The sequence below is a fragment of the Eublepharis macularius genome, chromosome 16 (genome assembly GCF_028583425.1).
Source record: "Eublepharis macularius isolate TG4126 chromosome 16, MPM_Emac_v1.0, whole genome shotgun sequence".
Lineage (NCBI taxonomy): Eukaryota > Metazoa > Chordata > Lepidosauria > Squamata > Eublepharidae > Eublepharis > Eublepharis macularius.
Genome location: NC_072805.1, coordinates 12,566,731 through 12,591,497, shown reverse-complemented (window position 1 = coordinate 12,591,497; position 24,767 = coordinate 12,566,731). Strand labels below are relative to the sequence as shown.

General features: G+C 43.7%; 1 protein-coding gene and 1 non-coding gene across 7 annotated transcripts in view; both read left to right on the top strand.

Moving 5' to 3' along the window:
* The window catches only part of CNOT1 (CCR4-NOT transcription complex subunit 1), a 107,874-nt gene that overhangs the window by 43,390 nt on the left and 39,717 nt on the right, over window positions 1–24,767 (top strand). For 3 of the 6 annotated variants that reach the window (XM_055000185.1, XM_055000187.1, XM_055000184.1), the window contains exons 8-22: window positions 3,182–3,350; window positions 3,657–3,783; window positions 5,658–5,768; window positions 6,965–7,135; window positions 7,532–7,659; window positions 8,612–8,852; window positions 10,286–10,405; window positions 11,992–12,114; window positions 12,515–12,666; window positions 13,710–13,860; window positions 15,453–15,654; window positions 16,591–16,734; window positions 19,484–19,608; window positions 20,826–21,112; window positions 23,149–23,227. In XM_055000185.1, the coding sequence (XP_054856160.1) occupies window positions 3,182–3,350; window positions 3,657–3,783; window positions 5,658–5,768; window positions 6,965–7,135; window positions 7,532–7,659; window positions 8,612–8,852; window positions 10,286–10,405; window positions 11,992–12,114; window positions 12,515–12,666; window positions 13,710–13,860; window positions 15,453–15,654; window positions 16,591–16,734; window positions 19,484–19,608; window positions 20,826–21,112; window positions 23,149–23,227 (2,330 nt within the window). The remainder of the gene's footprint in view (window positions 1–3,181; window positions 3,351–3,656; window positions 3,784–5,657; window positions 5,769–6,964; window positions 7,136–7,531; window positions 7,660–8,611; window positions 8,853–10,285; window positions 10,406–11,991; window positions 12,115–12,514; window positions 12,667–13,709; window positions 13,861–15,452; window positions 15,655–16,590; window positions 16,735–19,483; window positions 19,609–20,825; window positions 21,113–23,148; window positions 23,228–24,767) is intronic. The other 3 variants (XM_055000188.1, XM_055000186.1, XM_055000189.1) reach the window with 2 other exon arrangements.
* On the top strand, window positions 14,737–14,872 carry LOC129344355 (small nucleolar RNA SNORA50). Its single transcript, XR_008598384.1, has one exon. It is a non-coding gene; the product is annotated as a small nucleolar RNA SNORA50 (small nucleolar RNA).

Genomic DNA, 24,767 nt, shown 5'->3' with positions numbered 1-24,767 from the left:
AAGCCCAGTGTCAAGATGTTGGAATTTTTGCATGAGTAAACTTACTGACGAGAATCTGGAAGGTCAAAAATGCAGTGTTGTGGCTCTGTTCAGGAAATGGCCTGTTTCTGAAATGTATGTGGTTGTATGTCTTCACTGGAGTTAATACAAAAGAGCCCGTTCTTTAGATAAATGCTTTAATCCGGCAATGTACAGGTGGAAGCATAAACGGACTTAATGCAATTCCACTTGCATGAGATCTTATACAAAACCTAGTGCTTTCCTCTTTACATATTACAGTGCCCAGTAATTGGCTGCACAAGGTGTGGCACAAACAGAAACACAAGTGGAGATACAACAAGTTTCACCTAGCACAAGTGGCAACCGTGGTCTGCTTCCACTTGCACAAGAGCTCTAGCGCAAGTGGAAATCTTGTGTTGGATCGAACCCCATTGTATACAGTCTTTGGCAGTACAAAAGCTCAGCCTTCTAAAACCGGCGTATAAATTGTAAAGTAGCTGGAATCTATGGTAATAATATTTCCCATGGATCCTTACATCTAGAACATCGTTGAAACAGTTTGGAGGGTGTACTGGAGAATTCCCCATTTTGAGACCAAGCTACAGTGTCTAGTTAAGTTTTCAGGAAAGGAGCCGGTACTCTGCAGGATCTGGGCCTCTTGGTGGATGTGCAGATGATGGTGGTGGCTAGGAGTGCCTGTCACCAGCTTTGCCTTTTCTGAGCAGAAAAGATCTGCCGCATGTAGTGCATGCCCTAGATTGTTGCAATGCACTCTGTCTGGGGCTGCCCTTGAAGAGTGTTTGGATGCTACAGTTGGTACAAAATGCTGCAGCTAGAATATTGCTGGGACTATTATCACTCCTGCCCTGTTCTGCTTACACTGGCCCCTCGATTTGCTTCCAGGCCCAATTCAAAATGCTGGTGCTGACCTTGAAATCCCTCAGTGGGGCATTACTTATGCCAGTTCCGAAGGTCAGGAGTCTGGGTTGATCCTAGATGCCTCCCCGAAAATGGAGGTTCAGGTCACAGCGGTTGCCAGGTCCTCCTTTTTTCACCTTCGACGGACCAGGCAGCTTGCCTTACCTTTCGACCCGCAATTTAACTACAGTGATCCAGGCAATGGTCACCTCTAGGCTGGATTACTGTAACGTGCTCTACAGAGTCCTCTAGGTCTGATCTGGAGATTGCAGCTGGTTCAAAATGCAGCGGCGCGTGTTATCACTGGAGTGTAAGTGGCACACACATAACACTAGTATTGCGCCAGCTGCATTGGCTGCCAGTGGAGTACTGAATCAGATTGAAGGTTTTGGTATTAACGATCAGGAGATAAAGAACTATTGGTGGTCCCTGGCCCCAGGGAGGCCCGACTGATCTTGACCAGAGACAGGGCTTTCTTGGTCCTGGCTCCAACCTGGTGGAACTCTCTAGTGAGACCAGGGCCCAGCAGGATTTACTATTCTTCCGCCGGGCCTGTAAGACAGAGGTGTTCCGCCAGGCTTATTGCTGAGGCTAGGCTAGGCCTCCACTGGCCTGGATAGAGGAGGAGAAGGGAAGACCGGATCCCTCCCTATTAGAGCCGTCCACCATCCAGTTCTAAAGTAGCAGATTGACTCCCTCCCAGTTAGCTGATTGCTGCTATATATCTTAACTACATACTGTATTTTTGTGCTGTTCGTTGATTTAACTGTTTTTAAGGTATAAATTATTATAAATGTTTTTATTTGATGCAATCCGCCCTGGGCCTGCTTGTGTGGGGAGGGGGGAATAAAAATCGAAAATAAATAAATAACAACATTCAATTTATATACCGCCCTTCAGGATGACTTAACACCCACTCAGAGCGGTTTACAAAGAATGTCTTTATTATTCCCACAACAACAAACACCCTGTGAGGTGGGTGGGGCTGAGAGAGCTCTGACAAAGCTGTGACTGACCCAAGGTCACCCAGCTGGCTTCCAGCGGAGGAGTGGGGAATCAAACCCGGCTCTCCAGATTAGAGTCCCACGCTTTTAACCACTACACCAAACTGGCTCTCAACACCAAACTGGCTCACCAAAACAAATAAGTAAAATAAACAGCTTGAGGCCAGCATATTTTAAAGACAGCCTGCTCCCACGTGACCTTACCCTGCCACTGTAGTCATCTCCAGAGGCCCTGCTTGGGATGCCCCTGCCATTTGAGGCTGGATGGGTGGCAACCCATGAAAGAGCACAGAACTGTGCGATTCTCTCCCCAGGGCAATTTGTCTGTTCCCCTCAGACATTGTCTTTACAGAGGATGGAGACTTTTCTGTTTTGGCATTCCCTCGCTCTTCCTGTTTTTGTGTTGATTGGTTTTATTTGTATTTTAAAGCTTATTTTAATGTGTTTGTTCACAGCTTTGAGGGTCCTAAGTTGGATGGGAAGTTGGCATTAAAAATGTGTGTTATGGGGTTGAAGAGTGGAATTTACAGTGCCTGCATTGAGCAGGTTGGACTGGGAAACAGTGACACATTGCAGAACATGGACACTGTTATGAATATTGATGGTGAAACACAGGGCTGCTCACCTTGTGCGTTTAGTTTTGAACTTATGCCTAGCCCCCTCCAGCAGTTTCGTTGTGCTTGTGAGTGGATAAGCTGTTAATGCGTTGTTCTGGAGACTGACCTGTCTCTTGAGCGACTGTCCTGTTGGCATGTGGCTGTATTTGGCACCAGGATTAAATTCCAGAATTAATGAGGGATGGGAGGAATTTGAAAGAGAGAATCTTGTCTAGCAAGCAAAGAGAGTTGACCTGCTAGCCTGTCACTTCAGGATAACCATCTAAAACATTTGCTTTGTTGAGTAACCTCTGCATAAAACACTGCAGAGTAATTGCTGGGAAAGGTTATTTAAAATGAGTTGAAACCTGTTTCATAAAGATGTCTTAACAACCAGCACTCTCAGGGGAGCATAATGCCTACTGAGCCAAAAGCTTAGATGTAAAATAAGCCACTTCCCATAGGATTTCCCCCTTTTAGGGCAAAGTTTTTAACTTCCATATTTCTGAATCTTCTTATCAGTAAATACAAGCGCTTTCCGTCTAGTCATGAGTATAATAAAGCATGATTGCAGGTGATGTAAAGTATGCATGGCGGTGGTGGGGTTCTGTGTTTCCTGTGTATTTGATTACTGCGGAATACTAATGTGGTTTTCGCTGTTAGATTTTCCCCAGGAACGTTGCCCTGTGGTGCTTGCACCACTCCTCTACCCTGAAAAACGGGACATTCTAATGGACAGGATCCTGCCTGATTCTGGAGGGATTGCAAAAACAATGATGGAGAGTTCGCTGGCAGACTTCATGCAGGAAGTTGGCTATGGTTTTTGCACAAGGTATGTTGCTAAAGCGCCAGAGGGTTTTGTTCCTTGAACAAACTTGTGGTGTTGTTGGGGGGGAGGATATGTTGAAGGGCAGGGCTTTCGGGAGTTTCATGGCAGCATCTTCCAATCCGAACCACCTGTGAAGTTCAAAAACATATTGGTCATGTAATTTTCATGCGAAACAGCGTGGCTTGACAGTGCTGCTGAGTGCAAAGCCTCTCATGAGAAGTGCTGGAGGATACGTGTATCGGTAATGTTACCTAAAAGTGGTCCATGTTGTGTGGAGCAGTTGCACACCAGTGTCCCTTGTGTTTTCAGTGTGGAAGAATGTCGCAACATCATCACTCAGTTCGGTGTTGGGGAGGTCACAGCTGCCCAGGTGGCCAGGGTTTTGGGAATGATGGCTCGAACGCACTCGGGATTGGCAGACGGTATTCCATTACAGGTGAGTGGCCTAAATGGTCAGTGGTGCTGGGTGACGTAACTGGAAATCTAGCCAAGCGCAGCTTTTCGAGCGGCAAGCAGAACTCAGAGTTTTAGCTCTGCTTACTTAGTTGCCGTGACTCACACAAAAATCAGTACCTCAAATGTTGGCCACAGTGGGGGCCAGTTTGTCCACAGCAGTTAGTGGGTAACTGTTAAGTGATCTGTGAGGCGCCCATTCAGACTCTGTGGCACTGGATGCTAACATGCCAAACTTAAAAGCTGCTGTGTTAAGATGGCAGCACTTGGAGCAAGGAGTTGCCAGTGATCTCTGGGGATGTGTCCTGCTGGGCTGTCTACTGCCGCACAGGTGACTACTAAGATATGCCAGTCATATGCAGCCAGATGTGGACGAGGGGTTTCCTGGGAAGATTTCCTAAGAAACAGGGTAGGGATATGGTGGGGAGGGGACCGTAGGTCCGTGGCAGGTCATGTGCTTGCCTGCGGATGTTCATTCTACTTAAAAGGGATCTTAGCAGGGCTGGTGAGGAACTCTCATTAAAAATTTTGATGTACCAAGCAACTTCTAGACTTGACTATAAATGAATTAAAGAAATAAATAGGCAGTTTGGGAGTGGTTAATTGAAGGACTGCCTCCACCCCACGAAACGGCTGGTGAGGTAAGAATCTCTTCTGGTGCCTTGCTCTGTACACCATTAAGAGAGGCAAGGTCAGTTTGCATATGGAGCATTTTTGGTTGCTGCCCACAGCTTTGGGGATTTTTTTACCCTGGGAAGATTGGCACAGCCCTCACTTCCGGCCTTCTAGAAGCTGTTGAAATGTGTTGAATTCCAGAAAGTCTTTGATTTTATCCCTAGACGACGCTTTAAAAAAATGTGCTGCTATGCTGTAACTTTGAGTATGTTTTTAAGGTTTTATTATTTTGATGGCAGGATTTGACTCCAGTAGCATCTTGAAGACTAACAAGATTTTCAGGGTATAAGCTAAGAAAGGAGCTTTGACTCTCAAAATCTTATACCCTGAAAATTATGTTGTCTTTTAAGGTGCCACTGAGCTCAACACAGTTACCTACCTGAAACTATTATTTTGATGATAGTTACGTTGGGATTCAGGTTGCAGTCCTGTGGTTAGGCTGCTCGTCTGTGAACTTGCCTGACCCACTTCTGTATGATTGCTTTGTTCTTTCTTGTATTGGGGCTGTTGCTCAGTTCGTTTTATTGTTTGGTTTTGTGGATTGACATTTATTTATTAACAAAAAGTTTACCTTGTCTTTCTGCCTTCACTGGGCCACCCAGGCAGCTAACACATTTAAAATATACAAATTAAAATACCATCTCAAACACCATTAAAACCAACATATAAATGTATTTTTAAAACAATATTTCAAATACAAATAAATACAAAAGGCAAACAACAGTTAAAATATTGATGAGAGAGGATGGATTGCTGAGGGAATGCCAAGCGACTTGGGTTAACAAAAAGGCAGAACCAAAATATTCTCTTATTTTGGTTTGTTTGCATTTTCTCACTATTATTATTTATGTGCAAAAATACGAAGGTCACAATAAAGCGTAGTTTTTAAACTATGGTTTGATAAGACATATGTAGACGTAGCTGGCAATCCGTGTTCAGTATCTAGTTGCATTTACAGTACATCTTCATTGTTTCCCTCTATTCACAGACTCTAGGACTGCCCAACAGTGAGCTGTGGGCTGTAGCTTAAGAGCTGCACATCATCTGCACTAATAAACTTAGGAGCAAAATGTAAACTCTTCCAGTTGAATCTGTTTTCTGATTTCCTTTTGTCATTTTGTGCCTGATCTGAAGTTGATGGAGCCGTACTCTGAACTTGTGCCCACATGTTTTAATTTGCAGTCCATCTCTGCTCCTGGCAGTGGAATTTGGAGTGATGGAAGAGATAAAAATGATGGAACGCAAACGCATACATGGAATGTAGAGGTTCTGATTGACGTGCTTAAGGAACTGGTAAGTTGATTTTAATGTGACCCTTCTGAAAAAACCGTCAGAAGCCAAGGGCTGCTTCATGACTAGGTGTGTGCGTGTGTGCACACAGGAGTACCTCTGGAGGGGGTGAGATCATGCCAAGAAGTGTAGGTGCGGGGACCAGCTGGCAGAGTGTCCTTCCTGGCCTGCAGCACGCACCAGGAGAGCTTGTATCCGAAGCTGGTGAGCCTCCTGGCTGGCTCAGCAGTGCTTCCGCAGGAGTAGATGCCCTCTTGCAGCCTTCTTTTGAGCATGTGCACTGCTGGAACAAGGTGTGCATGTCCTGTGCCTTGGTCCAGAAAAGTTGCTGCATAGATGGCCCACTTCCTCCCTCCTGCCTCACTTCCCTTCATTCTCCCTCCCCTCTTGGGAGAAATCCAGGAAGATTTGGGAAGCAGCCAGTCAGTCGGCTGAATTAAACCTGGATTAAACCTGGCTGAATTAAACCAAATTGACCGGTTTTAATCCGTCTGTCTTGATCTGGTTCTCTGGATCTGATCTAGGATTCTCTAATATAACCTGTAAGGGGTGGGGGAGCAGAGCCAGAAAGCCTCTGGGGGAAATGTAGCGTAGCTGCTGCTGGTTCTTAAGCTATGGATTTCATCCTTTCAGTTCTTGCAATGTGCAGCATAGCCAGGAAAAAACCCGGATTGCACACCCCTATTCATAACGGGTGTATTTTCTGCAGGGATGTTATTTCTATTATTGCTGTCCCCCCCATCCTTTCATCAAACTCAAGATGGCAAGCATGATTGCCCCCCCCCCCCTTGCTGTTTTAGCCTCTCAATCCTGTGGGGTTGTTTAGGTTGCAAGATAATAACTTGCCTGAGGTCGCTTCATGAACTTTGTTGAATGTCATGGCAGAGGGGTGTTTGAATCTAGTTCACTTGTATAGTAAAGGTAAAAGCATGCCAACTGCCACTCCGTACTCTGGCACAAATTATTTTAGAACTAGAAAGCAAGAAAGCCATCTTAAATAGCTTGGTTGCCCATACCATTCTGCACGAGTGGAGAATGTGGAGGCGGCTCCTCCGGCTTCCAGAAAACAGAACAATACACATTTGTTTGAGCCCCCTCCCCCTTTCATTGAAAAGAAACCCTCCATCTTGAATGTGTCGATTCTTGGAGAAACCACTAGGAATGCATCAGATCAGCATTATCTGTTTTAATCTTTGCAGAACCCAAGTTTGAACTTCAAGGAAGTAACCTATGAATTAGATCACCCCGGATTTCAAGTTCGCGATAGTAAAGGCTTGCAGATTGTTGTGTATGGTGTACAGAGAGGGCTAGGACTTGAAGTCTTTCCAGTTGACCTCATCTACAGACCTTGGAAACATGCGGAAGGCCAGGTAAACATGCAGCATGGATACGTGCAGGTTTTGTCTTGGTGTCTTAAAATAATGAACTAATGCTTGATTAATTTATTAGTCTTTCAGTCTCTGGGGAAATGTAGTGTAGTTGATGTTGATTCTTAAGCAGCGGATTTCATCTTTTCAGTTCTTGCGACATGCAGGCTTTTTAAAAAGATCCTTTGTACACTGCCGCTGTCTACGAATGCAAGCTGAAAAGTATGGGCTAGCCCTGTTGAACTTTTCATAGCCAAAGTAAATCTAAAAGCTTTTAAGAAAATATCTGAAGTGGGGCAACTAATCCAATAACAGTGGGAAAGAGGCAATGCTTGGTTTGGGTGAAGACCATGAAAAAGACTTTGAAATGACGTTTCCAATGATTTCATTCTGTTTCAGCTCTCATTCATCCAGCATTCCCTCATTAACCCAGAGATCTTCTGTTTTGCTGACTTCCCCTGTCATACCGTTGCCACAGATATCTTGAAAGCACCGCCTGAGGATGACAATCGAGAAATTGCCACATGGTAATCAGCATATTTTTTCATACTTGGGAGCAAAAACTGTCAGACTTCAGAATGTTGCAAAAAAGCAAAGTATTCCCCCGAGTGGTGCTTGCTTCGTTTTTCAAGCAGCCTTTATTAAAAAGCTCTTGAGTCACTAATGCTTCTCACATGCAAGAAATGTGTATGAGGGGCATGAATGGCTTGTTAATTCACCAGAGGGAGCTTCTTTGGAAATGGACATATTTGCAAGTTCATCCATGGTCACCTAAGGAGAGCATCTCTCATGTGTAGTAGGGACAAGCAGCCCTGGTGGTTCTTTGATGCTTTTTCTGAATTTTGGTGGGGTGATTTGTGGATGCCTTTGCTGCTTAGGCAAGCACAGGGATTCATCTTTGCCTCAATTCCACCCCCACAGTAGTTTTCCCTGTAAGAATTTCCAAAACAATTTTCACGCATCTGAAGAAGTGAACTCTGACTCACAAAAGTTTGTGTTGAAGTAAATATTAGTCTCTAAGGTGCCACTGAAGTTCTGTTGGATTAGATGGCTTTTTTGTCCCTTCCAACTCCACTCTTGTGATTATCTAAATATTCATCTTACTTCAAGTTGGTTGGTGCATATTCCTCAATTGTATTTATTTCAAGCATAATTCAATAGGTTTTTGAGTAATTATAATTACGTGAATTATAATTACCATTGAATTGTTTTTTACTTCTGATGGTGGGCACATACACATAGGTTAGAGTAGTGTGGGTGGGAGTGGCTCCCATGGCCCTTTGGCCACTCTTCTGATTCCCAGCCCGTTCCCTGGCCAGGCTTCTTAACATTTTAAAGGAAAACATGCTTGCATGTATATATTTGGAAGGCACACATGTCATGTGTCATTTGATCACTGTCTTAGCCAGTTCTAGTGCAGGCATCAGACGGAGGTTCTGTTAGCCAGCCAACTTTCTTGGGCTTTTTCCTTTTTGCTAGGAAGAGCCTGGACTTGATAGAGTCATTGTTGCGGTTGGCAGAGGTGGGCCAGTATGAACAGGTCAAGCAGCTCTTCAGCTTCCCCATCAAGCACTGTCCGGACATGTTGGTATTGGCCTTGCTGCAGATCAACACTTCCTGGCATACTTTGCGGCATGAACTAATCTCTACACTTATGCCCATTTTCCTTGGCAACCATCCCAACTCTGCCATCATCTTGCATTATGCATGGCATGGGCAGGTAAGTGTATTTATACACAAGATCTTTCTTTGACAGAGGCACCCTTCACCCTTCTTTGTGGTGTCTTCTTTGTCTCTGCATTGTCCTTTGGAAGAAGGGAAGGCTACAAATGTAATTAATGTTAATACTTCCTCATGAGGCATTCTTGGAGGGGGGCGGTGTCTTAAGGCCATTGATACACCATCAGTAGTATTTGACCTCTGTGAAGGGTTGTGAAAGGCTGACTAAAGCTTTGAAGTTCACCGGTGAAGCCCAGCTGTGTTGTTCATCTGACCCAGGAACCAGGAAGGCAATCTGGTGTCAGTGCCTGGGATCTGCCATGAATTAATTGGGCCAAACAGTCTGAGACGGAGACTGGCAATTACTTTATCTCCCTGCTGTGTTTCCCTGACGTGGCAGCTGCATTCACATCCTACTTCCCTTGTGCCACAACAGGAGAAATTACATGCCTTCACTGTTCCTGTATCGGATGAAAAACAGCTGGGCTTCATTGGTGTGTGTGCTGTTGTGCTTCCTGGTTACGGAAATTGCAGCACTGTACCACTTGTGATACGTTCACTACTTGGTTTAGGAAAGAACTGCTGCTAACCCCAGAGAATGAGTAAATTACATGCTTTGTTGGGCAAACCTGAAAGGGGAGTGAAATAATTCTCCTTTTAAAGAGGAATGTATAAATTGTTTCTAAATTACGGATTGGAATCAGTATTGTGGTAGACCTCAACTTCCATGTCATCCATATGTCAAAAGATAATCTCTGAGATTCAGTTTGTAGAGAAGAAATCGCTCTCTTCAGATCGAATCTGGGGCATGTTCTTTTGACGTGTGTCTGACATGGGCAGTAAGAATGAGTGGCATAGTTTATTGGTACCGTTATATATTTGTGGTCCTCCGTAAGTACCCTGCCAAGGAATCTTGGTTCAGAGAAATGAAATCATTGCCATCATGCTAAGCTCTTGTGGGGTGGGGCAGGCTAAGTGCTCTTTGGCCACATCACTGGCTGGGGTCTGAAGAAGCATGTCTGTCCCCTTGCGGTCCTCATAGTAGCGATTGGAAGGGCAGAAAGATAAGAGAAGCCACTGCTTCAACATAGAGCAAAGGACTGGGCCAAGCTGGCTTCTTGGGAAAGGGCGCTAGAACACAGGGGCAGTTTAAAAAATAGAGTTGGGGGCGAAGAGGCTAAAACCCTTTTTCACTTCTACCCTTCAAATGAAAGTTGATCTTTCATTACAATTGAGCCTGCCACCATAATAAGAGAGAGCACCAAGGGAGCTGCCCTATGCCTTCCCAGACGTTCTTCCAAGAATTAGGTAACGTGCGTGTGTTATGTGTTGTTAAGTCGCCTCTGCTCTATGGCAACCTTATGAATGAAAGATCTCCAAAACATCTTATCCTGGGTAACTTAGATAATCAAATTCCAATGATGATTCCTTTAGGGTCAGTCTCCTTCAATTCGCCAACTCATCATGCATGCAATGGCAGAATGGTACATGAGAGGGGAGCAGTATGACCAGGCCAAATTATCACGTATCCTAGATGTGGCACAAGACTTGAAGGTGAGTCTGATTTTTCTTTTTTATTAATGGCATTGGTGCGTTGACTCTAGTGGTAGCATTGGTGCAGTGTGCTAGTATTCCTGTTTTGTCTGGGTGGGAGAGATGAGGAAAGGGAGGTAGTACAAGGAACAGTTAAAGAGACCGTTTGTCTCGTGTCCCACTTTTACTGGAGCTTTTGTTGCCCAACACATTTTAAACAATATGCAGTCATCAACTGCATGTTTATGTTTACAAAACAACTGAATTGTTTTTGGACCCCTAGATAATTGGATTTTGACTTCTGGAATTTTACTGCACTGGAGTGGCTTCATAGATTCCAAAAAGTTCCAAAGTATCACCATGTTGCTTCCATTTTTAATGATAAGGAACTCAGGGATATTGCAACTTGATAACTACTAGACACTTTACTACACCAGCCTTCAGATTAAAACTTAAAATAACCAGTTTCGCTATTAGTGGAAGGAGCACAATTTGAGCCCTACCATCTCTTGCTTGTTGAAAGTGAGTTACATGTTGCTAAATGGTACAACAGAATGTTGGACAAGAGTGAATATATTCCCAAGCTCTGTGGCTGTGTGACCCCTTTCACGATCCCTTGCAAGCTTTACTGAAATGTGGGCAGAGGTGCAAAATAGCGCTTGTACACAGTGCCTTGCTGCATAGTATCTGTCACATTTATGGTACAAGTATCTCTCTGAGATTTCATGGGCAAGAAGAGTTTGGGATTCCAGTGGTGGCTTCCGTAGCTAATAGAAGCTTGCGGTTCCTGGACAACCAAGGAGGAGGATAGGTTGGTTGCCATCTGGGGTGGACAGTTTTCTAACTGTATTTCTGTATGAAGGAGGTGTGGGCAAGGTGTGTGGACAAGGTTAATTCAGCAGCAGTGTTCATTGGAATAGATGTGGACTGTAATTGACAGGTTTTTGGCCCAGAGTGGTAGGCAGGAATGGGAGGAATGGCACATGTTGCTAATTGTCTTCTGTCTTCTTCTTTTTATATATATATAGAAATTTTATTTAAAAAGAAAAGACATAGCAATAGAAAGTGCATAAAAATGTTGAAAAGCACTACATTTAAAATTAGATTAAGCAAATAGAAAGAAACAATCAGAATATATAACAATAAAACTTGATTGTGTAATAGCTCTCCTTCCCTCTCCTTGGTTACTTTATACATGCATACTTTAATACCAGCTATTTTAGGTAATCATTTCCCTGAGTAGTTAATTTAGCCATTGATGCATACCTATCCACTCTGACACATCAGGGCACATACCTGCTTTCACTGCATATAGCACTCTTGCTGCTGTCACCATGTAATGAAAAAGGTCCCCCTGTTCTTTTCTGATCTTCTGTCTTCTTGATCTGTGGTCTTGCCTCTCTTCCCTCTCTCGTCTTAGTCAATGTGTAGATTGGAGGGAACAGTCCACGTGCATTCTCAGTGTCTTTGCTTCTGACTTTGTGCTCAGAGTATGACAATGTTAAGAACTGGCCAGTTCAGATGAGCGTGGTGATGAAGGTTGGGGGGTGCTAAGCAGACTTGGCCTTGATACTTTGACTAGCAGTTTTCTAACTCTCTTTCTTCAGGCGTTGTCAATGCTGCTAAATGGTACTCCATTTGCCTTTGTTATTGACCTTGCTGCACTTGCCTCTCGACGGGAATACCTCAAACTAGACAAATGGCTCACAGATAAAATTCGGGAGCATGGGGTAAAACAGGATTTTCTTAATTATTCCCCCCCCCTTTTTTTTGTTCGTTTGTGGTGGTAAAAGTTGTCCCGAAGTTCCTTAAGTTTCAGCATGCACTTATGGGTGTAAACATTTGAATTAATACGTAATCAGGGCTTTCTGGGCTGGAACCAACTGGTTTTTCTGTTGGTGAAAATGGAAGGAGTATGATGACACTGTGAACCACCCAAAATTGCTGTGCTGGGAATCATGGGACCTACAAAAGACAGTGTAGTACAAGAGTTGTAGTAGGGAAGGGAATTGGGTGAGGTTGAGTGAAATAGCTGGCTGGATCCAACCCATTATCTTTTTAATCTTGTTAATACACTTAAAATATTGGTAGGTGTGCAGCCAACTGATACTTGAATTCTTATTCCTTTAGGAACCCTTCATCCAAGCCTGTATGACTTTCTTAAAAAGAAGATGCCCTTCTATCTTGGGTGGCCTTGCTCCAGAGAAAGACCAGCCCAAAAGCGCTCAGCTTCCTCCAGAGACCTTGGCAACTATGCTGGCTTGCTTGCAAGCTTGTGCAGGGTAAGCACATCATCATTTTAATGGCAATGGTTAAGAAGGTAAAGTGTGAGCCAGGAGCTTGACAGTTCAGATTTTAAAACCGGTGGTCTTGGAATATTGTAGTTAGACTGGTGGCAGCCTCTCCTAGAGTTCCTAGAAGAGAGGAGCCTTTCACAGCATGTGCTGTTGACTAGAGATTAAACCTGCAACTCTTTGTGTTGCAGAGTGTGTGTTCTGCAACTGAGCCACAGCTCTGATGAGCCACAATGTGCATTAGGCAGGACTTGAACCTGGCTTTGCAAGGTTGGTAAACTCAAACAGCGCCATTGGTGCAGCTGGTAAAAAGCATTAAGTTGTTGTGCAGGAATAGCTGATGACTGAATTGATTTTGGTTGCTAGGCAGAGTTTCACACCTGGGAAGGTGTGGAAGTCACTAGATTGGTGCTTGAGGAAATCCTTATATATTTGCACACAACATTTCGGCAAGCGTTTAGGCTGAACTTTGTTTTAATAGGTTTTAACCATTTACCTACTGTGCACAAAGTGGCTTCCTAAACAATGTCGCACACAATAAAACAAAGCAGTAAAAATAACAAAATGTAGCAGTAAACATAGCCCTACAAATGCATAACAGAGGGTTGGAAACGGGCTAAATTGGCAATCCCTGCCAGTCCCCCACCCCTTCCTGCTGTAGATTCCCTTTGTGTGGATCCTCAGGTTGCCTTATTCCCAGGAGCGGTATTTTGTGGCACTCCGTGGGCTGCAGTGGGAGTTGGAGAGGCAGGAAAGTTCCATTCCACTGATGGAAAATTTAGCTTGGATCCAACCCTGAAATTTTCACGACCAGTAAACAACAAATGATCACCCGTAGGAAAAAACACAAAACACCCTGAATATTCGCGTTGGGGTTGAGTGCTGAGCCGAGAGGGTGGGCAGTTCCTCTCCTGGTCAAGTCAGGAAATTGGCCCTGCTCTCCAGCCAGGAGGTGGTGTTCCTTGGATGTAAAGGCTAATGAAGAATGCTTATGTGCCCTAAGTAAACATGTCTTCTTTTTCCTCCCTTAGAAGTGTCTCACAAGAGCTGTCGGAAACTATTCTCACAATGGTGGCCAACTGCAGCAATGTCATGAACAAAGCTCGGCAGCCACCACCGGGAGTCATGCCCAAAGGACGCCCACCCAGTGCCAGCAGTCTGGATGCCATCTCTCCTGTACAGGTAGGCTGAAAGTAGAGAATGGCAGCATAGCAATGGGAGGGGCGGCTTCCATCTCTGCAGCCCAAGTTCTTGCATACAGAATCAAAATAGAAAAGGCATGAAATAGTAAGTTTTTCCTGTTTGGATAAATACAATGTTTCCTTCTTTCTCGGATTTTGACTAGAGACTAGTAATGAGTGTACACAAAACAGTAAAGTAGTCTCAGCTGTCTTGGAGCTGAAGTTTAGGTGGTCAGGAATAGTAAAATCAAATTAGTTCAAAGCATACTAAACAGATATTTATTTTATTTATGTCATTTATAGTCTGCCTTTCTCACTGAGACTTAAGGTGGATTTTATAGTGTGAAATTAGTGCAGTCAATATCAAGGACATTTTCGTAAACAGTGCCATAGAGTAAATAAACACAAGTTGACAAAGGTGTAGCATTAGCAAGAATCCAATACAGAGTTGAAGAAATGCTGCAACAGAGCATAAGCAATTCTAAGGCTGACATTAGACAACATGAAGCACAGGTAGCTCATAGGAGTACATATTTAAAAACAACTGATAATACATAAGGCAAGTGTGGTCAAGTGTGTGGTTCTTAACTCATTAGCAAAGCATCTAAGTCCCCCTCCCTACAATACAAAAGCCTTTTTGAATAATTCAGTTTTTATTGTTTGCGGAAAGCTAGGAGAGTGGGGGCTCTTCTGATCTCCTCAGGCAGTCTGTTGCACAGGATAGGGGCTACCACAGAGAAAGCCCATGTACGGGCTGCTGTTGATTTCGCCCATGTGCAGGGTGGCACCTGCAGGAGACCCTGTTCAGATGAGCGAAGTTGCCATGGAGGAACATAGGGAGGGAGATTTCTTTACATATGCAAATTATTTGAGGCTTAAGCACTGCCTTTGAACCTGATGTGTCTTGTTTGTAGCTTCTTGGGCCAAGCAGCAGTGGTAGAGCATAAGGACTTGTTATAACTGGGGCACTTCAGCTCTCAACTGAATTGCTCTTTTAAGAACAAGGTACATTTCAGTTACTCCCTGCCACTCACTACCCCTTCCTCTTCTGGGGAGATGTGCTTTAGCGAATATATTCAGATTAGGATTTTGACTTTTTTAATACCTTCTTTCTGAAGATTTGTTAGCCTTGTTCTACCAGCTACAGATTAAGCAGTATCTCAACAGTGGAAGCATAATGAGGTTGAGAATAACTACAGTGGTAGCTGGTACCAGTAGCAAAGCCCTCTTCAGGATGGATTATTGAGGTTTTTTTTCTGCTGTCAAGAATGTGGCCAAGCGAATGTATCGTTGGGAGTATGTTGCAGACTTCTAAACAGATGTAGAATTAAGCAGTTGCATAGTATACTGACCAAATCAGCCCTGTGCAGTACAAATTTTGAGATGTCATTTTGTTTACTTTTGAAAGGAATACAAAAATAGGTTGCCTTATGTACAGCATGATGGTGGAGAATACTGGGAATCTAGGGGTTGGATGTGTATTTCTGATACGCAAACCATTAGATCTTGTGGGACTGAGCTGAATGAAGTTGTCAACCATTCAGTAGTTTTGGAAAATGTTATGGCTCTTCTCAACATTAATTTTGTTCTTAGATCGACCCGCTTGCTGGAATGGCATCTCTCAATTTAGGTGGTTCAGCGGCTCCGCATACCCAGAGTATGCCTGGTTTTCCACCAAACCTGGGTTCAGCCTTTAGTACTCCTCAGTCACCAGCAAAAGCATTTCCTCCACTTTCTACGCAAAACCAGAACACACCGTTCAGTGGGATTGGTGGCCTCTCATCACAGCTTCCAGGTACTGTTGTATGAAGGGACTGGTGCTCATGAAAGGAACACTGCTGATCGTTCTTTAATTTTCTCCAGGGAAGTAGCAGTGTTCTTGCCATTATATCCTTTGTCATTGGGTTAACGCTTAACTTTTATGCAAGTTACTAAATACTGTTTGGAATGTTAAATCAAAATGTTAAATTGCTGTATCTTAATCAGCCTTCCATCCTTCCGAGGTCGGTAAAATGAGTTCCCAGTCTCCTGGGGGTAAAGTGTAGATGGCTGGGGAAGGCAATGGCAAACCACCCCGTAAAAAGTCTGCCAAGAAAAAGTCGTGGTGCGACGTCCCCCCATGGGTCAGTAATGACTCGGTGCTTGCACAGGGGACGACCTTCACCTTTTTAACACTTAAGAATCTGGCCTCCTCCATGTGGATCACAAAAGCAGCAAAACCAAACCACCTACAGGAAAGTAAGGGAATCTGCATACTCTGGAGACTTCCCGTGTCTGCAGAAAAGTATGACTGGTATGACTTGGGGGGGGGGGGGGGGCTGCAACAAAAGATGACCACTCGGTATGCCCCAGGAGTATGGCATGTTAAGAGCAGCCGAGTCAGGTCCAGTGAAGGCAATAAAGCAGAGGAAATCCGCCTGCTCAAAGCTGGAGAGGTTGGATCGGATGTCCATGTTGTTCCTTTCTCCTGCAGTTACTTATAGCCCCCCCCCTCCTCACTTGTATTATATAAAATGAACCTTCAGTCTTGTACAACGACTGCCCTGCAATTTGGCTTCTGACACCTAGTGCCGAGGTGGCCAGGGGGGTTGAGCCAGTCTCCCCCATAAATGGCCAGTCGGTGTCTATGTAGCACATTGTTCCATTTACCCTTGTTCCTTTGTGGGGACAAGCAAGTTAATGGCTGCACCTGCGGCTACACAAATGACAGTTATTTTGTATTTTTCCTCAGTCGGTGGTCTTACAACAAGCAGTCTCAGTATAGGAACTGGGGCCCTCAGCCTCCCTGCAGTGAATAATGACCCATTTGTGCCAAGGAAACTGAGCACATCAGGATTGAACCCGCCTACATTCCAGCAGAGTAAGATGAAACCTTGTAAGTGGTAGTGTTGTCTGATTGTGAAGTGTGACTGTGGTGGTGTGTAGCAAATATGGGCATCCCCCCCCTCCAAGAGTGATGGCAGCAGCTTCAGCCTGTGCAGTGTCCGCTTTTTAAGCCCCCCCCCCCCCATTTATCCCATTTTTCCTTTTGGGAGTGGAGAGTGGCCTAGATGGGGCTTCTGGGCATCCCACCCGGGGCTAACTAGAAGGCAACTGTCTAGCCTTAACCAGCCAGGGTTAGAAGCACATCCAGCACAGTAGCTGGGACTAATCCTAAATTATTCAGCTCCAAAAGCAGCCCACCGAATCGAGTGGCTTGTCAGTCTGCATGAGGAATTCCTTTCATAGCAATACTGTGCAGACTTTATGACAACAGTCTTCACAATCAGTTCAGTACAACCACTAGCGAAAAAGCCCGTTAGGTTGATGATTGGCAAGTACCCATCCTCTTCCTGTTCTGCTTGTATTCCTACTGCTGCTGTGCAAGAGAAGAGGAATTTTGCCGGGTCCTATAGGCCTGCCCTCTCTTCACCCTGTGATAACAGCTTCAGATATTGCAGTGTGGCAAGTGGTGGTTGTAGGAAGGATGTTGCATCCTCTGTTCTGCAGTCTTCCCTGAATATTAGGAAGAGAGAGAACCACACCTCTCCCTCTTTTTCTTGAACATACTCTAGTGTTCTGCAGGCTTGTACAGAACTGAATATCTGTTTCCTTTCTTTTTGAATGGAATGGGCATTTGCTATATATTTGTATTCAGAAAACAGTTTGATTTATGTTACCAGGCTGAGAAATCTTTGATAAAGATGGAACTCGTAGTACCTTAAAACTAGAATAGTGGAGTTTGAATTTTGAGAGGGGCTGTGGCTCAGTGGTAGAGCATCTGTTTGGCATGCAGAAGGTCTCTGGTTCAATCTCTGGTGTCTCCAGTTAAAAAGATCAAGCAGTAGATGACGTGAAAGACCACTGCTTGAGACCCTGGAGAACCAGTGCCGGTCTGGATAGACAATATTGACTTTGGACCAGAGGTCTGATACAGCATAAGGCAGCTGCATGTGTGTTCATGTATGACATTTTCTCAACAGTTTTTTCAAAGAGATTATTTTTCACTCTTCCAAAGTATCAGTAATCTGATTTAGCTACAGTGGTTGGGAGCAACTGTGGCTCAGAGGCAGAGCATCTGTTTTGCATGCCAAAGGTCCCAGGTTTCCAGTTAAAAGGGTCAGGTAGCAGGTGATGTGAAAGGCCCTGGAGAGCTGCTGCCAATCTGAGTAGACCATGCTGCCCTTAATGAACCAGAGGTCTGATTCAGTATAAGGAAGCATTATCTTTTCCATGTAGAACAGGTTAATATTTCCAAAACTGACACTAAAATCTTAAACTAGACTGTAAGATGCCAGTATTAAGCTCTACAGTAGGATAGAAGTTGATTTGTGTCTGTTAAAATTGCTGTTGACATAGAACATATTAGAGTGCACATGACAACTTTTACTGAAATCTTGACAGCAGTCACGAGGCTGACTGCTTTTGTTCTTCTTGCCATGATTTTTCAGCAATAGAATTTTGTAGCTAATGAGTGTGCCGAGCTCTCTTGGGTGAAGAAGAGAGAGCAAGATAGTGATGCAGCCAGGAGTCTCCACCCTTTTTAAGCCTTGGGGATACCTTTGGAATTGTGACCAAGGGTGGGGGGCACTCATCTCACAGGAGGCGGAGCCAATGACAGAATGGCTGCTGGAGAAGGCAGAGCCACACACGCAGAGGAAGGAAGCCCAGGTGCAGGGGAGAAGAGGGGCTGTTGAAAAAAATACTCTAGGAAGAGGAGTAAGGGAAAACAAAACCAATGGTGTGGGGGCAGCTGTGGGTGAAACATTGTTTTATTCTGTAAAGCTGATCAGATCTCCAGTGACCAATCAGAAGCCCACATGACTCCAGCCAGTTTCTAAAAACACTTGGTGGGCACCAAGGAAGTTGATGGTGGGCACAGTGGCTCCTGCAGGCACCACACTGGGGACTCCTACCTTAAATAGTAATCTCTCAAGTACTACCTCTGGACACGATTGCCCAAGAGGGTTCCCGATGATGCATTTTGTGGCAAGGGGTGGGAACCATAGGTGAGAAAACAGGCAACTGAGGTACAAGGATAGTGGTGCTCAGCAAAGGGCTTACGAGGACCATCATGTGTGGAATACTAGATGTGTGGCATGAGGAGGTGGGCAAGTGTGACCGATGAGCCATAAACTTAGCATACCAAGGCCTTATCACTGTGGTGCTTTCCAGTAGGAGGGGTTGGGCAACTAGTGTTCTCTATTTGCAAGGCTGCTCAAAGACATTTTCCAATCTAAGAAAAGGTGATTTCTTAGCTCATTTTAGCTCTGCTAATTGCAATTTAAAGCTTGAGCATACAGAATGATCGATCAGTAAACCTGTGGTGGATTCTGATCTCATTCTTGTAATAATGTGGTATGGAAGCGTGTTTGCATGTTTGTGTTCAGCATGCTATGTGCACACGTGCTGTATTCAGCCAACTGGGCTGGGCTAGGGAATAAAGGTACTCCCATTTTACGGACCGCGTGACTTGCTCTTCTGCCTTGCACAGTTGCTGTCAGTACAGTTGCTGTACAGGTTGCATCTTCTCAGTCACTCAAACCAACGTAACTGGTTCCCTTGAGATTGAATCTATAGTTGTGTAATAAGCATGGTTTTCCAAGATTGCATGGATTTATTTGTGTCCCCTTTCCCCCCAACAGCTGACTTATCTCAGGTATGGCCAGAGGCAAATCAGCACTTTAGCAAAGAGATTGATGACGAAGCCAACAGTTATTTTCAGCGAATTTATAATCACCCTCCGCATCCAACTATGTCTGTAGATGAGGTGAGCTTCAGAGAGCCCATGTGTCACCCTTGCACATGTGCTTTGTCTCTCCCCTTGCTCTTTTCTCTGATCAGCATTCTTTTCAGACTTGTGCAAAGTTTGGGACAACATGTGCTTGCAACATTGCTTTTTGTTTGGGTGCAGTTGAAGGGAAATTTAAAGTTCCAAAATGTATGCCCATATTGTTGCAGGCAACTAATGTGCAAGTGAAAATTGGATGTTTTGAATTGTCCAGTGGAAAGGTAACTACTGTATTCCAAAAGGCCATCCCAAGCACATTTCACACAGTTTTTGTAATTTAGTATTAGATGTCAAGGCATTAAGGGGTATATTAACTAAAACAGCATTGGTATCTTTTTAAAATAAGAATAATACCATAACATTTGATTTATATAAAAAATCTGTATTGCACAGAAAGCTATAGGGAAAAGGTCCACTTACTTTTACCATGCAGCCCGTTTGGGGCTTTCTAAGAGTTTTCTAAAATAACATGCTGTTTAGCAAAGGAGTACATTTACTAAGCTTTAAATAGCAGGGAAGGTTTGGTAATGCACAATAAATTGTACCAAATCACCATCCATTTTTCAGATGTGATTTTCACTCATGTATGCATTGTTAGGAAATATTATTTTAATGTTTTGCACTTCCAAAATAGTCTGACAATTCTTGTGATATAAACACATCTATCTAGTGTCCACTATTACATGAATCCTGCTTATACTCACAGCAATATTTTTGCTCTTCCATGAACGCCCAAGGTCCAAGACATTTTTATTGTGACTTCATACATTTAATATTTTTAATATTTGATTAGATTTACTAAATTTTTTGAAAAGAATGACTCCAGATTTTTTTCTCCTAGCAAATAATGGACCTGGCTTTCCCAGTGAACATAGTTTCAGGTGGGTAGCCATGTTGGGCTGCAGTAGAAGAGCAAGATTTGAGTCCAATAGCATCTTAAAAACTAGTAAGACTTCCAGGGTATAAATTTTCAGGAGTGAAAGCTCCCTCCATCAGAGATGTATATTTGTATCTGAAGAAGGGAGCTTTGACTCTCGAAAGCTTATACCCTAGAAATCCTGTTGGTAATTAAGATGCTACTGGAATCAAGTCTTGCTGTTTCCGGTGAACATGGCACTGTGCAAGTGTTTTAAATTCCTTTTGTGGAAGGGTTGAGTGAAAAAGAGTCTCTTCATAACATTCTGATTTCTTTGCAGGTGTTAGAAATGCTGCAGAGGTTTAAAGACTCCAACATTAAACGGGAACGTGAAGTATTTAACTGTATGCTGAGGAACTTGTTTGAGGAGTATCGCTTTTTCCCCCAGTACCCAGATAAAGAACTACACATAACAGCCTGCCTGTTTGGTGGGATAATAGAGAAAGGACTGGTTACATATATGGCACTGGGCCTGGCCTTGCGCTATGTTCTTGAAGCCTTACGAAAGCCTTTTGCATCCAAAATGTACTATTTTGGTATTGCTGCACTAGATAGATTTAAAAATAGGTGAGTGCCTTTTTATAATATTTCCAGAAAAATGTGTGTGTAGGGGGGATCTCTTTAAGTATGTGCCTTCATCAGCAGTATGTAGCTTCGCAATGCAGAGTTATTGATACATTTCTGATCTTGAGCATATCCCGTAACAGAGGCATATGTTAAATAGAAACTTGAGTTAAAGGGAATGCAGATTTTAGTATAACTACTTGCGTGCGTGTGTAATGCGGTGTCAAGTTGCTTCCGGTTTTTGGCGACCCTATGAATGAATGCCCTCCAGGATGTCCTACCTTTGATAGCCTAGCTTAGGTCTTGCAGACTGAAGGCTGTGGCTTCCTTTATTGGGCCAATCCACCTCATCGTGGGTGGTCTTCTTTTCCTACTGCCTTCGACTTTTCCTAACAGTATTGTCTTTTCCAGTGAGTCTTGTGTTCTCATGATGTGGCCAAAGTATGGTTGTCTTGGTTTACTCATTTGAGTATCTAGGAAGACTTCAGGCTTGATTTGATCTAGAACCCATTTATTTGTCTGTTTGGACATCCATGGTATCCACAAAGCTCTCCTCCGGCACCACCATTTCAAATGAATCACTTTTATTCCTGTCAGCTTTATTCGTTGTCCAATTTTCATATCCATACACAGTAATAGGGAATACCATAGTGTGGATTATCTTGATCTTGCTTCCCAGTGACACATTCTTATTCTTAAGGTCTTTTGTAGCTCCTCCGTGGCTGCCTTTCCAAGTCTAAATCTCCTTTGGATTTCTTAGTGGCTTGAACTGACTTGAAGTCTCAAGTGTTGCTCCTTAAATGGGGAAGATCCACATTACTAAATATAAGGTTTCTCTGTCATGTCCTTTCTGTAGAGTTACAGAAAATAGACACAACCTATCTACGAGTTAGTCTTTTCTGTCTCATTCATATCAGTGGAAGGAGCCTCTCTCCCAATGAAATCAATAGGACTTAAGGCACTTAATTTTGGCTGGCTTGCTCCTGATGTTTTTGGGACACACAAGTTACTTCTCCCAGGCACACTACAGTGTATAAATCTTAAACTTACTTCCATTTTACAAGACTTCCTAGACCCCTTGAAACTAGTAGGCTAAGCTTACCTGGTGCCACCATGGCATAGTTCTGTTACATACTTTTCTGTCCGACCAACCAGCCTGATTCCCTGTGTCCCTCTTCCCGAAAGCCTTTTAGGCCCTGTCTATTCCCCTTTCATGTCCCTATAGTCTTTTCCCCGCTGCTTTTTATCCTGGCGCCACTTCTCTCAAGGCTTCTGTTCCTTTGTGCCATCCTTACACTTCCTGTGACTCTCTAGGATCTGATTCCTTCCAGCAGCTGTAGGCAGCCAGGGCATTATTTCCTTCTCTCTTACAACTATGGGGCTGGGCTGGGAACAGCATAAACATGGGGCACAATGTTTATTCAGGTCACATTGATGCATTGTGTGGGTTCAAAATTTTCTGAACCTGCTAAACATTTTAAATGAAGGATGAGATTCTCAGAATTCTAACCTGTATTCTGGTCATTGGGACAAAATTGAGCTCGGCTTGATATTTGTGTATTACACAAATTTTCTCTCTTCTGTTGCACTCTTCCGTTTTCGCCTTTGGAGTTCGGTCCACATTCTGCAGGGATGAGACTATTCAAAATGGTTTCTGTAGCTTTATGACAGTCTAGCTGTGCTTGCCTCTGCTTTCCAATACAAGTTTGTGGCACTAAACCTCAGTGAGCTTGGTGCTTCCCATGAGGACTGGGCTATTTTTTTTTAAATGGATCATATGCTACGCAGGTAGAAATGTGCTGCTTGTAGCAGAAGTCTGTGTGTGGTGTGTATGTGTAAGTCCAATTGTGCAGCTTCTGTTTCAGTATTACTTCCATGCGGGGCTTCCGTTACAGCCTCAAGGGCTGTAATTTCATCATTATTACTACAGAGGAAGCTCCAAACCCATTAAGCGTTATAGATAAACTAGTATTTTGTTGTGGTGGTCTTGATGAGGATATTTTTTTTCTTTAACTAATGGATAGTTTTGCTGTTGACAGATTGAAGGACTATCCCCAGTATTGTCAGCACTTGGCTTCTATTAGTCACTTTATACAGTTCCCTCATCACCTGCAGGAGGTGAGTGTTTAAAAAGTAAAGAGTTTAAAAAGTGGAAAGTGAACCAAAAAGGGGTGGAGATGTGGCATGGGGGAGGGAGGAAAACGGCATTTTTAGCCATGCGTGTCTGTTCCAAGTACCTCAGCTTCTCATCTCTGCCCACTCAGTAAAGAATCTTGTCAAATTTCTGTGTGAACAGCCGATGCTACAGGACTTTCTGTTGCCCCCTTCTCCATAAATCTCCTTTTACAGAGAACCTGTAGCCCTTTGCCACTGGAAGAATATATTTGGCTGTTTCTCTTATACTTGCAACACAGCTTTGTTTTTTAAATGGGCTTGCATGTGAATGAGCTTTCCTGGGTGAAGCAGGCTGCCAGCCCAGTCCTATCGAAAGCAATCAGACAAGGGATAGTGGAATTGGGATCCAGAAGATCTGGTGCAAATGCTGTCGTCCCAACACTAAAAGCAATGTTGACTTTATGGTCTATGCATCGAGTGACTTTCCATTCAGTGGGGATTTATGTATATCTATGTAATACTTGAATGTTTACATGTCATCAACCGTCTTATTAGTTACAATTCAGAGAAGAGCAAGAGTCCAGTAGCATCTATAAGACTAACAAAATTTATGGTAGGGTATGAGCTTTCGTGAGTCACAGCTCACTTCTTCAGATGCAGCTGGAATGACCTACAACCAGTGTTGGATTGATGACCTACAACCCATGCTGGATTGTGACACTTCACTCACACAGGCACTGGGGGGGGGGGCAACCTTTTCTTGCTTACAGAAAGCTTGCTAACCTAAAACAACTAGCCCACAATGATAAACAATTTAACAGTAACATGTTAAACACTCTGGTACTAAGGCCTGCAACAAATTGAGATGCGACTTTGCTCTCATATAGATCCCAGCAGCACCATCAGTGGATCCAACAACATCAGCCTTACCATCTCAGGTTCATACCCCTGCTCCTCCTCTAATATGTTTTATGCCATCATGTGTCAGCAGTGCCCTTCCACGCTCTACATTGGACAAACTGGCCAGTCCCTTCGACAAAGAATTAATGGACATAAATCTGACATCAGAAACCATAACGTTCAAAAACCAGTGGGGGAACATTTTAACCTTCCAAGACATTTAGTTGCTTACCTAAAAGTAGCAAGTTATCCTGCAGAGGAATGTCAAAGGGAGATTAGAAAGAGAGGCTGCTGAATTGCAACTGATAACGAAGCTGAAGACAATGAATCTACCCGGATTGAATTGAGACTTGGGCTTCCTGTCTCATTACCAATGCTGATTTCTCCACATCCATTAACTCTCTGCATACCCCACCCTATCCAATCATGCCTGCTATTGTCATTCACTGGCTGTTGTCAATTGGCATCTTAAATCAGTCTACTGTCCAAGATATAAGGACAGATGAACTCACATTCTAGCTGTATCTGAAGAAGTGAGCTGTGACTCACGAAAGCTCATACCCTACCACAAATTTTGTTAGTCTTATAGGTACTACCGGACTCTTTACTACTTTGCAACTACAGATTAACATGGTTAACTCCT